The following is a 14132-nucleotide window of genomic DNA, read 5'->3' as shown; positions in this document are numbered from 1 at the left end:
TCCCAACGACAACGCTGGAAAATGATGGAGAGATATCCGATTCAAGGTAGTCAGAAAAGGGAAACCTGACCACTCAGGTCTCCATGGCGAAAAGCGTCACATAAGACTCTGTTATTGTCTAAAAACTAAATAAGAGGGTAAAAAATATGGCCCGGTGTATGTATTTGCCTAAAATGACAGATGAGCACAGTACAGTACGATCCTTGCCCAACATGGCTTTTAGCAAGACTATACGGCACCTCTACGGTATATACTGTAGGTATGATTGCCCAAACCTCACTCGCTTTGTTCAAAGTTTCAACTGTTGCAGAAACGGTAAGACATATTGTGCATGTACAAGATGCACAATGCTTTATATTTGTAATTTACAGTGAGAAAAAGGACCAGCTTAAAGGTTCAAAATGATGCTTCAAGAAAGAAATCTTTTTAAGAAAATTCACATTTGGGTTTAAATAAACTACCAGTATAACTCCTTTCTCTTGCCCATTGCAATCTTTAGCAGAGCTGAGTTAATGTGAATTAAAATAAAGGAGCTAAATTCTAGCGTCACAGAAAAGATAGACCAAAAAAAGTCATATTGAAGAAATGAATTGAAAATTCACACGTTTTCAAAGCTCTACCCAAAAGCATAATGGCCATCTAAGGTAATTATACTCTGAAAATATATGCAGCTGATAATCACTTTTGAAACTTTCCTTGAGCACTTATCTATATCGATCTCCCATACTTTAGTGCAACATCTGCACATCTGGCCTGTGTATTTGAAATGACACCGAACAGCTAATTGTAAACTAAATTGGGGACCAACAGGATTTGGCTGGGAAATACAACAGTCATTCTCTCTTCTACTGGTAGTTATCGAGTATAAATGAAAGCGCAAATCTGAAATATATTGACTATCAAGACCGTGGCTATCTCATAGCATTGCCCAACTACATTGTAATGTAAATCCGGTAGAGAGCCGTGTGGTGTGAAAAACCCGATTCGTTTTAAACTGGTGTATGATAATTTATGTAACCCGTATAAGATCAATCACAGAATGACGTCTCATTTTCGTTATAATCTAAGTGAATCCCCTAACTGTGTTGACAAGGATAAGGTGCAAGAGTAATGCCCGTGTCAACTTTCATGTAGGCCAAGTGAAAGTTCACAAACACTTCTGCTTGCTTTTTAAATGATGAGACTCGTGACTGCAAGTGTCCGAAGTCCAAAGATGCAATTGAGGAATTCAGTTGACCTAGGTGGGTACAGACCAACAAAACCGCTCAATCTAAAACTTTCCAGGTTGGTAACAGTCTGTATGGACAAGCGGTCACGCCTTTCACGATTGTGCACGGCTGACCTGCGGTGCCCCCCAGCTCTGTAGACTCGAGTCCATAAACAGAAGAAATATTGATGCAAGACAGTCACCTTCAAATCCTTTATGACTGCACGATCTTCTCACAGTGTAACAGTAAGGTTAATACATAGTAAACGAAATTAGATGTATCTAGTGGGAAAATACCCGTGGCAACAATCAGCACTGATAAATACTTTTGCCGAGATTGTGGACGTAACAGTGTATAAACTGAATGTGACATTGCTTGTCGGTTCACGTAGCTAAATACAAAAGCTGGTTAATATTCAAGAAATATTAGTAAAGTGATTTACATGTTTAAGCCAATTGAAGGAGCATTGTACGTACATTTTTGGTACTATCAATGTTATACTACAAAATGGGAAATATTTTGCTTGGTTACTTGTCAACTCCGCCTTGTACACAAAGTGGTGTAAACCCCTTAAGGTAAGGGAAACGAAAGAAAAATGTAGAGGTACGGGTTATATTTCGAGAATTTTGCCAAGAATGTAATAAAAGCTCAGAGCATCACTGTGAACACGTGAACTGTCATACAAATAATGCTACAACAGACGCATTTTATACAATCCCAGTCATCGCTTGTGTGAAATTTCTATGGCGAATATTCACGTGACCAACAGTTGGGGTCGACTGCTTGGAAAACCATAATTACTCTGGCAATTGATGTCGTACCACCAATGGTGTGTGTAAGATATCAAAACAAAAACCTTACAAATTCAGACATTACTTTCAATGTTGCCAATCATTACGATGTAATTTAACATGCATGCGTTACTGAAGTACTACAGAAATTGGATAACCTATAGGTGTAAAGTTTTACAGGAACGCTTTTATACCCTACCCTACAGATGGACAATATAATCCAATATGCGCCAGACAAACAAGGGAGACAAACCAAACGAAACAAGTGTAAATCAATGCCAACATCAAGAGTAAATAAATGGCAAGCATGAAAGCAGAATAACAGATGAGAGCATCAGATCCCGATTGATGAATTGCATAATTCTTAATCATTGACATAGTGTTCAATTGGACATACTTGTTCACCCCCATCATTTTTTATTGTACTCACGAATGTATGCTGCTAAAAAAAAGCTGGGAGTAGGTTTTGCGTTTGTTCTTGAAATATCCCAGATTAAGTGTGCGTCGCCACACCCCTCAGTGGGAGCAGGACCCATTAGATGTGTTGGATAAATATTATGGCAAGGGATTCAATAAGAAGCTAACTGTATATGATTTATCAGGCTAGAATCTTGTCTACAGATCTTGAAAGAAGGTGATCTTTGTAGTGGCTTTGTTGGGACCACCGACTTGTACAGTTTGACAGTCACTAGCTTTCATTGTTGCGGACTCGATGCATCTACTACCTTTGCTGGGGTACATCATCCTTCAGCAAACCAGCTGCTTCTAATGCACGAGGCAAAAACGGTACCTTAATTAAACTAAATAGAAGAGCGTACCTCCACAATTGCTTTTCGTCGCGCGTTAAACAGCGCGTCAGTTTCGTGCTTGTCAGCAACGAACTGAACTTACATTAGTGTGTGCAATTATTTTGTGCCTGCTTTGCGGACGTTGTACAGGTAATTACAGCTTGCAGTAGCACCAGTAGCCAATCAGCGTATCCTGGCGGTCCGGCTTCTGCCAGCTTCTTGCAGCACCTTGCGCGCCCTCTGCGTTAGCCTGAGAGTACTCAAACGTTCCTCTGTTGCGTTGCAGTAAGTGTAATTTTGGAAAGGAGCAGAATAAATCTCGATGACCAGCAGTCCAAATGATACGGACCGCCCGCTTTGGAAAGTGAGTAAATTGTTAAGGTTGCATGTCGTGCAGCCCCAAGTTAACATGGAACAATTTAAACAAGGTGATATGACAGAATCATGCAATGTTAATGAAATATTACCCGGATAATATATATATCTTAGACGATTCATGATACCAAAATTCTATTATTCTATAATACTTGTATTTGTATGACTGGTCCAAAATGTAAAATAATAAAATATGATTTTAGGGCATCCATACATAAATTGTTAGCAATGAGCCATTTACCAATTTTGTAAATTCCAAACTAAGGTTTTGACTTGCTTCATTTACATTAGTGCGCAAGGTCGTATTATCGGCAAGTGAACAGAATGTCATACTGTGGGAGGGGCACAACAGACCACCCTGGGCCCGGATCTCTGCTGGTGTTATTGCTATTTAATTTCAGTAGTAGACAGCCCAACAGCGGAGGCGACGGCAAACATGAGGAATATAAAGAAAAGAAACACAACTTAAGTTAATTGTTCCTTCTAGGTGAATGGCAGGAATTATACATGTATAATCTGAATGTATTGAAATGGCAGTTTGACCCTAAAATGATGAAATTGGAAATGTCTGGAAAACAGTTTATCTATTCATCCTTCCAAATTGATTAATTGCCAAGAAAATTAAATTCACACTGTGGACTTCCTCCTGATGGAAATAACAAAGAGTTCACCCTATTGTCATTATCCAATCCTAAAATTACATGTACATTGGAATAAAGACTACAAATCAATGTCCCTCAAGTACTGGGAAGATTACTCTTTAATTACTTTGTAGCTTAGAGATAGAATCTAATATAATTGAAGCCCATTCTTTCCAAACAATTTCAAAATTAAAGCAATAATCATCTCCAATCCTCAAGTACATGTACAGTAACTTCCTTCAATCAAATGATCTAAACTACATACCCCACATAATTACTCCACCACAGACCCTACTCAAAGTTTTGGTCTCGGCACCATTAACGTCGATATATACACGTATATGCAAACCATATTGTCTGAGCACACTGCTATAAGGCCGCCATTATTTTACCGCTCGAAAGTAACAAAACCATTTGCCCAATTTACCCATAAAATAATGTATTTATACCCTTCCCACGATGTCTAACAATTTCTCTACTCCCCTGGAGACCCATTCGATGATTTACAAGAAATTTGCAAGCCCAAGAAGAGTGAAATTTACCTATTTAATTTCAGTAGTAGACAGGCCAACAGCGGAGGCGACGGCAAACATGAGGAATGCCCCTGCTACCGCATGATGGCGCTGTTGCTACACACCAGCATACTCGCAATTATATGTACAACATGCATGACATCCCTCAATACAATCTGAGGTTTACATGTCGTTGATACAGAGAATAAAGAGTGGAGGGCCCGGCACAGACCCATACTCCACAGGTAATGACTCATTTGGTAGAATTTACACAAATAACATTGTTGTCTGTTACCAAAAGGTCCAGCACTGTTCCTCGCACACCATAATACTCAAATTTACTGATTAAAGTTTCAAAATCTTTAGAAAACTCCAGAAATACCCCTATGGAGAAATTTTGATCAATCCCCGTATACATTTTATTAATACCCTAATATACTGCTAGTTTTGAAGAACGTTTTACTTTAAATTAAAATTCTGGTTCAGAAAGAATCTTGTTATCATTAATGAAATACATTACTCTCTGGCAAGTAAGTCTTTCAAATTATTTACACATAGGCTACACAGTATTGATACTGGCCTGCAGTGAGTCCTGTTGTGGGTGGATCCCGTTTAGTAGATCGGTGTTATCAGCATTTACTCAAGCTGTCGAACACTTATTCAACACATCTGCAAGAATCTTTGCTAATGAATACATTGCCTGTTTGATAAAAGAATTTATGCCATCAGTTGGGATCCTTAAGAATTTTCTCTGTACATGTAGATGGTTTTTACAGAAAATAGAATTGTAAATGGCATTAGATAAACATGGGGATTTTATTCTTATCATAAAATCTAGTAGTGGAAAATTTCTGTAATATCGTTGTTGAACTAGTACTGAAAAGAAATCATACATACAGTATATCACTGATTGGTGTAACATAATTCCAGTCAATTGTCTTGAAATCAGTAGTAAAATTTTCGATATAAGTGTCATTAAAGGTACGTTTTACTCATTTTCTGCCGATTCTGCATATATAACTTTCTTTGAAGTTATTTGTAACTAGGAACACTTGAGGATGATCAGTATCATCAATTGTGATGAATTTTTTGCAAGATCATTGGTTAAAATATTGTCTATGAGTGTTGCTCAGTTAACACTGCTCAGTTGTCAATGGTCTCAACAGTCTAAGGGTGAGATTTTGTACACGGTTGTCAGTATCATATTCCATTACGTTAATATAAAGATCACCCGTGATGTAGCACTTTGTGTAAAGAGGAATTTTGTACACGATATCTGCACTAGGGTAAGGCCTTGATCACCTGAAATTTTAAAGGAGACAGAACAACGTCATTAAAATATAAATTGATAAATTGAAGTTGTTGCAAAAAAATGCTCCATCATCCCTACATCACAAAAAAGGATCTTTTGATTAACCACGCTAAATGCAAAAGATTTGAGGAGACTCTTTTCATTACTGTGTTGGAGTCACGTTTACAAACATAGTGAATCAAGTCCAAGTCGAATTCACTACAAAATGCACTTACAAATTTGCTGAAAAGTCCTGGCAGCCAGCAGAAACCTGTCAACAAGCACCCCACGTAGTTTCAGCGAGACATTGTTTTGTGTGCATGTGCAACATAATGTTCTTTGCCCACGTGAACTGAACATGGCTGCCCATTGATCACGGTTTTGAGCTCAGAATGTATCGGGTATCATCATCTCAAAATTGACGTTTTTCCTTTTTCATTGCAAGTGATAGGAATTTTATACCTTCTAATTTATTTTATGAAAGTATAACTTCAAAACGACCGATATCTCTCGATTTATCTGGGATTTGATTGGCGGCGTCTACTGCGAATGTAATTGATAAAAATGAAAAAATCACTAGTTTTTGAGTTGGAAAAATGGCACATTTCTCCAGTTTTACAGACCCCTTCACCCAAAAATATATGTTTGGAAAAACAAAAAATGTGCGTGGAATGAATCCCATATGGGCAAGGTGTCCTGTTAAAGAAAACGATAAGTTTTTTATGCGTTTTCAACACCTACAGTGCCCTCCTTATAATGTACATGTACGTACCGAGAAAAAACATACGTTTTTGAGTCATCAAAAACCACACAGAGGGATACCACGCCAAGGTAAAGGGAGCTGGCCCATTCATGTGATAAAAACAAATAGCCTTGTGTGAAAACACAGCACTTGAATGGTCCTTTACCTCATTTTATGCAACCCCACGGTCCTAAGCAGTACAAAGAGCTTCACTTAAGCTCATGTATCATCACACTGACTTGGAAAGACAGTTGCATTAAAGTTGTTGATGGTGTTGGGATCGTACGCAACATTTTGTTAGGTGACCAGATAATCGTCATCTATGAACTTTTCAAAGCGGTAGATAATTAACTTCACGACCCCGTTGCCATCGGGGTGTCTTGGCATACACAAGGTAAACGGGCTAGATGGTGTACTGCATTCATGCTCCATGGTAGATATTAGATGCAAGTGTGCAATATTCCCTTGCAGAAAGGCCCACGTAGTTGTAGCCTTAAATCATTAGGTCTTTTGAATCTGTAAATAGATGCATCAAAAGTACTTTTTGACCATTGTTATTTTTAAATTAGATATTTCTTTTCTGCCAGTTTCAAGAAACATTCCTTAAAATTTGCACTTTTTATCCCCGTCTCCAAAAGCATGGCTTTTAGAAATTAATACTTTGAAATGATCTGAGGCAGCAAATATGTAAAGTTCCTTAACCTGATTGAAGATATAATGTCACTCAGTATCTATGCAGTGATCGAGTTTGTTGAAGAGCAGGCGGTTGCATTAGCAGCAAATAGCTGGTTGGTGGACCATGAGACATCTTCAATGTGGCCGCCTTATAAGTCACAGACAAGGGTAGACCAAGCAGTGCAGAAGCGTGAACCACCAACAGATGGATATCATAAGTTTCCATGCCGTGTTTTGTACAAAACCAGTAAGTTTCAAACAGGGTAGATACAAATTAACATGCATGCTCCACATGTGTAACCCCCACATTCAAAATGTAGATCTATATGTTTGCACATTTCTCTCTTAGAAATCCTTTTACAAATATTGTGTAGCCCCCCTATTTCATCATTTAAAATCATTTACATGTTTAATTGATCATAAATGCATGTCTGTTATCTCTTGATCTAGAGAAAGATGGTAGGTTGAATGAAATTGCAAATGGTTTTACCATTGTGGGGTGAGAATCTAAGCCTAATGTCAAAAACTGATATTTCAGGATCAGGAATTTTGTTTACCAGGCAACTTCTACAAAGTATTTATAGGCAAACTTTTGATGCTGGCATATTTCCTGTTTTGTTTTTGAAGGTTCTTATGAAAAAGGTTTGGCAAAAGTGAGGAAGGCAGAGGAAGTTTCAGATTTGGCCACAGAGGCTGAATGTGCTGGTATCCCTGCAAAGAGGAAGTCAAGGTAATGATTCAAACAGTGTTTAGATCGGTTATGAGAGCTAGATAAAACTAAATTTGAGTAGTCACAGTCAAATCGATCACTGAATAATAAACTTGAATACATGAAGATCCCATATTTGATAACAGAAAATGAAAAGTACGTACCTGTGAGATGAAAAAGGAAGATCTTCTTTGGACCTTTTGTTTCACAGAAATTTTGCTCATTGACTTTTTATGACATGTCAATGAGACAACATGAAGAGCGCCCCCTATCTTCCAAAAGTCACAAGTATACCTAAAATAAGTTGGGGGGCCTCAATTCTGATATGAGTTTGAGAGAATTTGATATACATTGTTCAAATAATGCAAAATACATAAATCATAGCACATTTTAGCATAAAATACATTTCCTCAGGAGATGAGAGGCTGGTAGCAACATTAATACAAACTCCTCCACGTAATGCTTTTCCAGATTTGTGGTTTCTGTCCATACGTTCGCACGCAAAGCCATCAATGCAGGTCGTACTTGCGAGTCCCTAAACCACGTTTCGGTGAAGCACATACAACTGCACTCTCTGTACCTGTTTAATTACTTAACGTTGGCAGCATGTTCGTCTAATTTATTACAGAGTGATTGAGCTTTACCCATGATGACAACAGGTAATGGTGGGCCAAACTTACGTCGGCGGAGACGAACTCGTATTCCACCTTTCCTACCCGGTTTCCGTGCCTTCAGTCCCACTGGTAAAATCTTCCAGAATGTTAGGATTAGGTGTGGGAATTGTAACCGTCAACGCTCCATACTTTATCCCTTTTTAGTGACTTTGGACATTCCATACTACGGTCGTAAAGTTTGCGATGCAATGTATAACGTTTTATTGGGCCGCCGTCCATGTGATCGATTGCCAGCATCAGCATACAGATTTTCTGTCCATCTCGCTCTGATCTATTCCCAGAAGATGATATATATATAAACGAATAAGTACATTCTAGATCTTCTGTTTTTGACCATCCATTATATGCTGAAGTATAGAAGATTTTTTGAGGTCTGTCCTCGATAAACGGCACAGTGGTAAGCGTGTATTACTTTGGTTCATGTATTGCATATACGGCCTACATGTACTTGTAGTCTTACCGTTCCGTGTACTGTACACTACATGCTTCTAGCTAGTTTTATAAACACTGAATGTGTCAATGTTAGCTGCGTGATAAACTTTCAGATGTTTATTGTATTGCAACGTAACTCATCTAATCATCTCATTACTTGAATATTATGCATGTGAGTACAAATTATTAATACATGTAAATGCAGTTTGGACGGATAATGGAATTGGACGCACGTACGTATGTGCGTAACGTTGACACATTGCCAGTTATCACGTGCACATGCACCATCGCTGAGCTCATCATATCAGCGCGCTCGACGGTGCGAGCGGCCGGAAAGTCACCGCCTCACGGCATGATTTTTTCCGGTTTCCTTTGCTCCATAGCCAGCTTTATTGTTCTCCTTTCGATTATCAAGCATTCGTTTATGTCCAGCTTCGGTTTTCCCGAAACTCATTTGGTGTTTACTCACTTATCGAAGTCCAAAAATCACCTTCGCATCCGTTTTCTCGCCTAACGTTAATTCAAGATGGCGGACATGAATTTTTCGATTGGACAGCTGATGTTCGTGACGTCATGATATGATGTATATGGCTATTGAGTGTATGCTACTCCCGTGTGCAGTGGGAATAGGTGGCAGTATTAATGTTTTCAATGGCCGAGTATTCATCAGCCATTAATAAAATAGCAATCACAACTTTTGTGGCAATTCCAACCAAACGACTGCTTCGTGACTGCGTCTTCTTCAGAATTTTTTTCTCCCAACATCGGAAAGAATTTTGAAAATTTCAGCGAATAAATTGGCCTCAAACTGTTGACATCACTACTGGTTTTTTTTTCAAAAATGATTCTTGTGGCTCAGAGCTATTACTGACCGTTAGAAGCTGTAATTTTTCTTCAACTGTTACATGCTTTGCATGATACATGCATTTGTCAATGTGGAAAAAGTTAGTTTTTTCCCGGGGGCGCGAAATTTAAATGAATAAATGAATTAAAATTAAAAGTTTCCTGCAAGAGCAGTTCTAATGCACAGGCTACACTAACTGCTCAGACCTCAAATTATAATACAAACATAACTCAAGTCACCATAGATTGTGAACAGCTTTGGAATTAAAATGGCCATGGCATCAATAGTCAAAAAAAGGTGAAGCGGCAAGCTCCCTTGGTGCGTGTGTGTGCGTCTGAGCGTGCCAAGCAGTTCAGTGGTGATTTGTATGCAGATGGAAATGTTCTTTTCTGCAAGTTTTGTGAGCAGTGTAGACTTCAAGCGAGTTGACACTGTGAAAGATCATCTTGAGAGCAAGAAACATGTAAAAAACAAATCTGCCGTGATCGATGCCGCTAAGGTCAAGTTAGATGGTGATGGGCAGCCTCCAGCTAAACGACAGGTGACCCTGTTTTCAGCCTTCCAATCTAAGAATCTGCGTGAGGAATTTATTCTTGACTTTGTGAGAATGTGTACCATGGCAGATATTCCTCTAAAGAAGGCAGAAAAAATGCGTCCGTTCATGAGGAAACATTGCAAACAAGGTGGAACACTGCCATAAGCAGCAACATTACGAAGTCTCTATGTGCCTCGTCAGTTTGAAGTCCATTTTTCAGCACTGAAAGAAGCACTTCAAGGTCAAAAAGTCTCCCTCATCACTGATGAAACGACTGATGTGCCAGACCACAGCATCTTGAATGTTGTTGCTGGTGTCCATGGGAAGTATTTCCTCATTGATATTTGTACTATGGAATCCTGCAATCATTCTACACTCAGCTCATCTGTCATCAAAGCTGTAACCAGTGTGGGCATTGAGTTCAATGATGTCATTGCAGTTGTCATTGATTCTGCAGCTTACTGTAAGAAGGCAGTTCGGGAAGTTTTGCAGCCAATTTTCCGTAACAGTTGCCATGTCCGCTGTCTTGCCCATATCATCAATCTGTCTGCTGAGGTGTTTCAGCTTTGGCCAGAGTTTGACAGAGTGGCAACTCTTGTCAAAATGATGAAATCCGTCTTCTTTAAAAAACCAGCACGCAAGAAACGTTACTAGCAGTTCTTGGGTGACTACCTCCCAAAAGATCAAGTGAAACTCCCTCCAGTACCAGTTTCAACTCGTTGGAACTCTTGGTTCAAAAAGGAGGAGAGTAGATTATTGAGTTGACAACACATAAGGAGATTTACCCTGAGCTGCGTCTGTACATGTCCTTCATAAAGGAGAATTGCACCAGTCTAATGTCTGCACTTACCAGTCTGGAGGCAACATTGGACCCTCTAGCTTGCACAGTACACAACACCATTGGCGACCTGAGTCGTTATTTGCACGCTGGCACAACCAAAACATCATTTGGAACTGACACTGACGCCTTCATGCAGGCTAAGCCCCAGAAGGAGAAAAAGGCTATAACCAAGACATTTCAAAATGTCTTCCAGGCTGCTTTCAACAAGCTGGAGAGTCACATTGAGCAGCATCCAGCCTTCCAGATCTATAAAGCTGCCAGGATCTTTGATCCCAGACAGCTCGGATCGCTCTCACATGATATTGCAGAGTATCAGCGGATCCCTGGCTTGGAAGACCCCAAATCTGCCACAATTGAGGAATGGCTAATATACATGAACTTCAATCCAACTGAAATACCTCAACCACTGAACATTGCCAAGTTCTGGGAATCCATGACAGGAAGATTCCCCAACCTGTCTGCCATCGCCAAAGAGATCATCTGGATGCCCGTTGCGAGTGTTGACGTTGAGCGCAGCTTTTCGCAGTACAAACACCTCCTCAACGACCTAAGGGAGAGTCTAACACAGCAAAAAACAAAAATGCTAGCAATTATGTATTTCAATGGAGACATTGAAGACCAATTTGCCTGAATTATGAGATGAAGATCTGCAGTCCTGTTATTTTTTTAGTTTTCCCTCAAATTTACTCAAGCACTAAATACATTTAAGTGGAACAAAACAGCATACCGCTAACCGGTATCTGACTGAGACTATATTACATGCACTTTTGCCATAACCTGGGTATGAAAAAGAAACAAGTTACTCTGCAATTTAATTTATCAGGATGTTATGCGTGTACATGTAAGTATCACAGTAACCTTTAATATTTACAGTAAATGTACTGTCTCTGAATATGGGGTATGCTTCAGTGCACGTTTATGTTAAAAGAAAGAGTGAAACGGAATTTTTCAGCTTGAAACGGAATTTAAGATATTTGAAAACTGAATTTGCACTTTTCTGAAACGGAAAATCATTGGCCCTACATTATTCACAGTTTTTGGATGTGGAATCCAAAGTATAATCATAAACGTTTAACTGTTATGCCACACCCTTTTTGTCATGTGATGTACAGCTACAAAGTGCAGATGTGTATAGATCATTCAGGGATTTATACATGTAGGTCAGGATGGCAGGAAAAGGCTCATTTTTTGCCAATGGTGTGGGCAATTACACTTTGCAAAATACAGAGTAGGCCTTTATAGGCACAAAGGATTACATGCGGATCAAAAGAACTGTTCTACAAGATATTCACTAAATAAGAGGTCCAGAGGAATCAAGATATTTTTTTTTGTTTCCAGTAAGAGTTGTGAGTAGCAATAGGTGACTGTTTAAGGAATGGTAAAATGTGACGTACCAGTATTTTCTGTTTGCAACTGGTGCTGTTCCTGCTCCATTGGCACAACCTTGTATAATGCATGGATTTTGGACACTTTCTTAAACGTAATTTGCTGCTTCATTCTTGTACAGTACATTTTCTTTAATTCGAATGTGGTGTGTGTTTGTGTGGTGGTGGGGTTCTGCATGCATTAATTTCTTGTTACAGCGCATTAATTGCAGGTTTCAATTAGTTTATTGTGACTTTGTGGGGGTTTACTTATCTTTTATGCCTACTCTGTTGACAGTTTTATTAATTGCAATTTGCATAGTTTTTCTATATCCTTTTATATTATTTTAAATCTAATTTGGTTTTTTAGTATTCCACTTCAAGTATGGATTGACAGGCTTTCGGGTCATAGTTTTAAGTATAATACTATCAATCCTGGCCAACCAATGGGTTGCTCTTGTTATCTGTTACGTCCTTTTGTTAAGCTATAGTCCCTTGACTTTAGTGTTTGTTAAATATTGTCCTACCAGTTTCTGTTCTGAATGGTCGAATAAATAATAATTTAAATGATTATTTTAATTAGGGTTGTTCATTTTCTCTGTTTCATGGTTTCATTCTTGACAGCTATTGGCAAAAAGTTGTAATTCAAAATAGAGACGGGAAAAGTAACACTGTCTCATTGGAGGCACCAAGTGGTAGGAGGTCGGCAGAAGGTAAAAACAAGGTGATATGTATTTTGATTACCGAAAATGGGTCACTTGGGAGACATTCCCTTAAGAACGTGCACAATTTTATTTCAAACTTGACCGTCCCATAATTCAATATTCCCTAATCCAATCTTAACCAAACTTTGCATGTTTTCTCTCAGACCCTAATCTATCACCTCCCAAAATATGGACAGTAAAGATTTTCTTCTTTTTGGTAGTTGGAGGAGTAGGGAGATATTGAAATGTCTCCCAAATATTGAAAAATTAACCACAAAATGTCTCCCCAGTGACCTATTTGGAAATATTATTTTATATATATGTGAAAATTATATTCTTGAAAAAGTGAGAAACTGATTCTCTTTTGATTAGAAAAAAACTTAGACGTTAAAAGGATGTTATTGTGGAAATGCAAACTGGTGCAATTTATAAATAGTGGAGTAGTCACTTGTGGGGATACAAATAAAAGATGTTATTCTACACCTGTTGATTAAGATCGCAGTAGAAAAGAGTATGGTGGTATATCACTCTAGTCTATGTATGAATTTATTCTGAATAACCTTTGTATGCGAGAGACATAAATGTTTTTTTATTTTTTTAGATTCAGAGTTTGCAGAGCTTATTCTGAGGAATATTAAAGAGGCTGCCTTAGGTAAATACTGTTGTCTTGTTCTTTTACACCCCATATAAACTGCTGAAAGGTCATAGAGCTACTGAAATCAAAACTACAGTGCTTGCTCACAGTGATACCTGCTGGGGGCATCTACATTGGTGCACAAATATTTGGAAAACTGGAAATTTTTGTACCGCTTTTATAGGGTTGTTTTCATATCTATATGTGCATTGTAAAACAGTGCAACAGCAAAGCCGATAAATGCAGTCAGTAAGTGAATGTTTCGTTTTGCTTTATCCAACAATGCAAACGTGTGTACTGCAGATTAATTTTGCCAAGACTTTTTAAATTGGATTTTAATGTCTTGCATTTGCATTAAAAATGCCTGCACCC

The 14132-nt window shown here is 38.5% G+C and overlaps 1 protein-coding gene and 1 long non-coding RNA gene across 2 annotated transcripts in view; both read left to right on the top strand.

Annotated features, from left to right (window-relative positions):
• LOC147797773 (uncharacterized) overlaps positions 1-14132 on the top strand; it is a 461720-nt gene that overhangs the window by 437985 nt on the left and 9603 nt on the right. The gene's annotated exons all lie outside the window — the stretch shown is intronic.
• On the top strand, positions 9913-13980 carry LOC147797774 (uncharacterized). The gene has a single exon (XM_087142180.1). The coding sequence runs from the start codon at positions 11021-11023 to the stop codon at positions 11687-11689; it is 669 nt and encodes a 222-aa protein (XP_086998306.1). The 5' UTR covers positions 9913-11020; the 3' UTR covers positions 11690-13980.

Source organism: Acanthaster planci, linkage group LG10, assembly GCF_054643075.1.
Source record: "Acanthaster planci isolate LZ-2023a linkage group LG10, COTS_SCS, whole genome shotgun sequence".
In the NCBI taxonomy this organism is placed as follows: Eukaryota; Metazoa; Echinodermata; class Asteroidea; order Valvatida; family Acanthasteridae; genus Acanthaster; species Acanthaster planci.
This window is presented reverse-complemented; position numbering and strand designations above follow the sequence as displayed.

Coding starts and splice junctions, on each gene's coding strand:
- LOC147797774 (XM_087142180.1), top strand. CDS start 11,021: ATGTCCTTCATAAAGGAGAATTGCACCAGTCTAATGTCTGCACTTACC.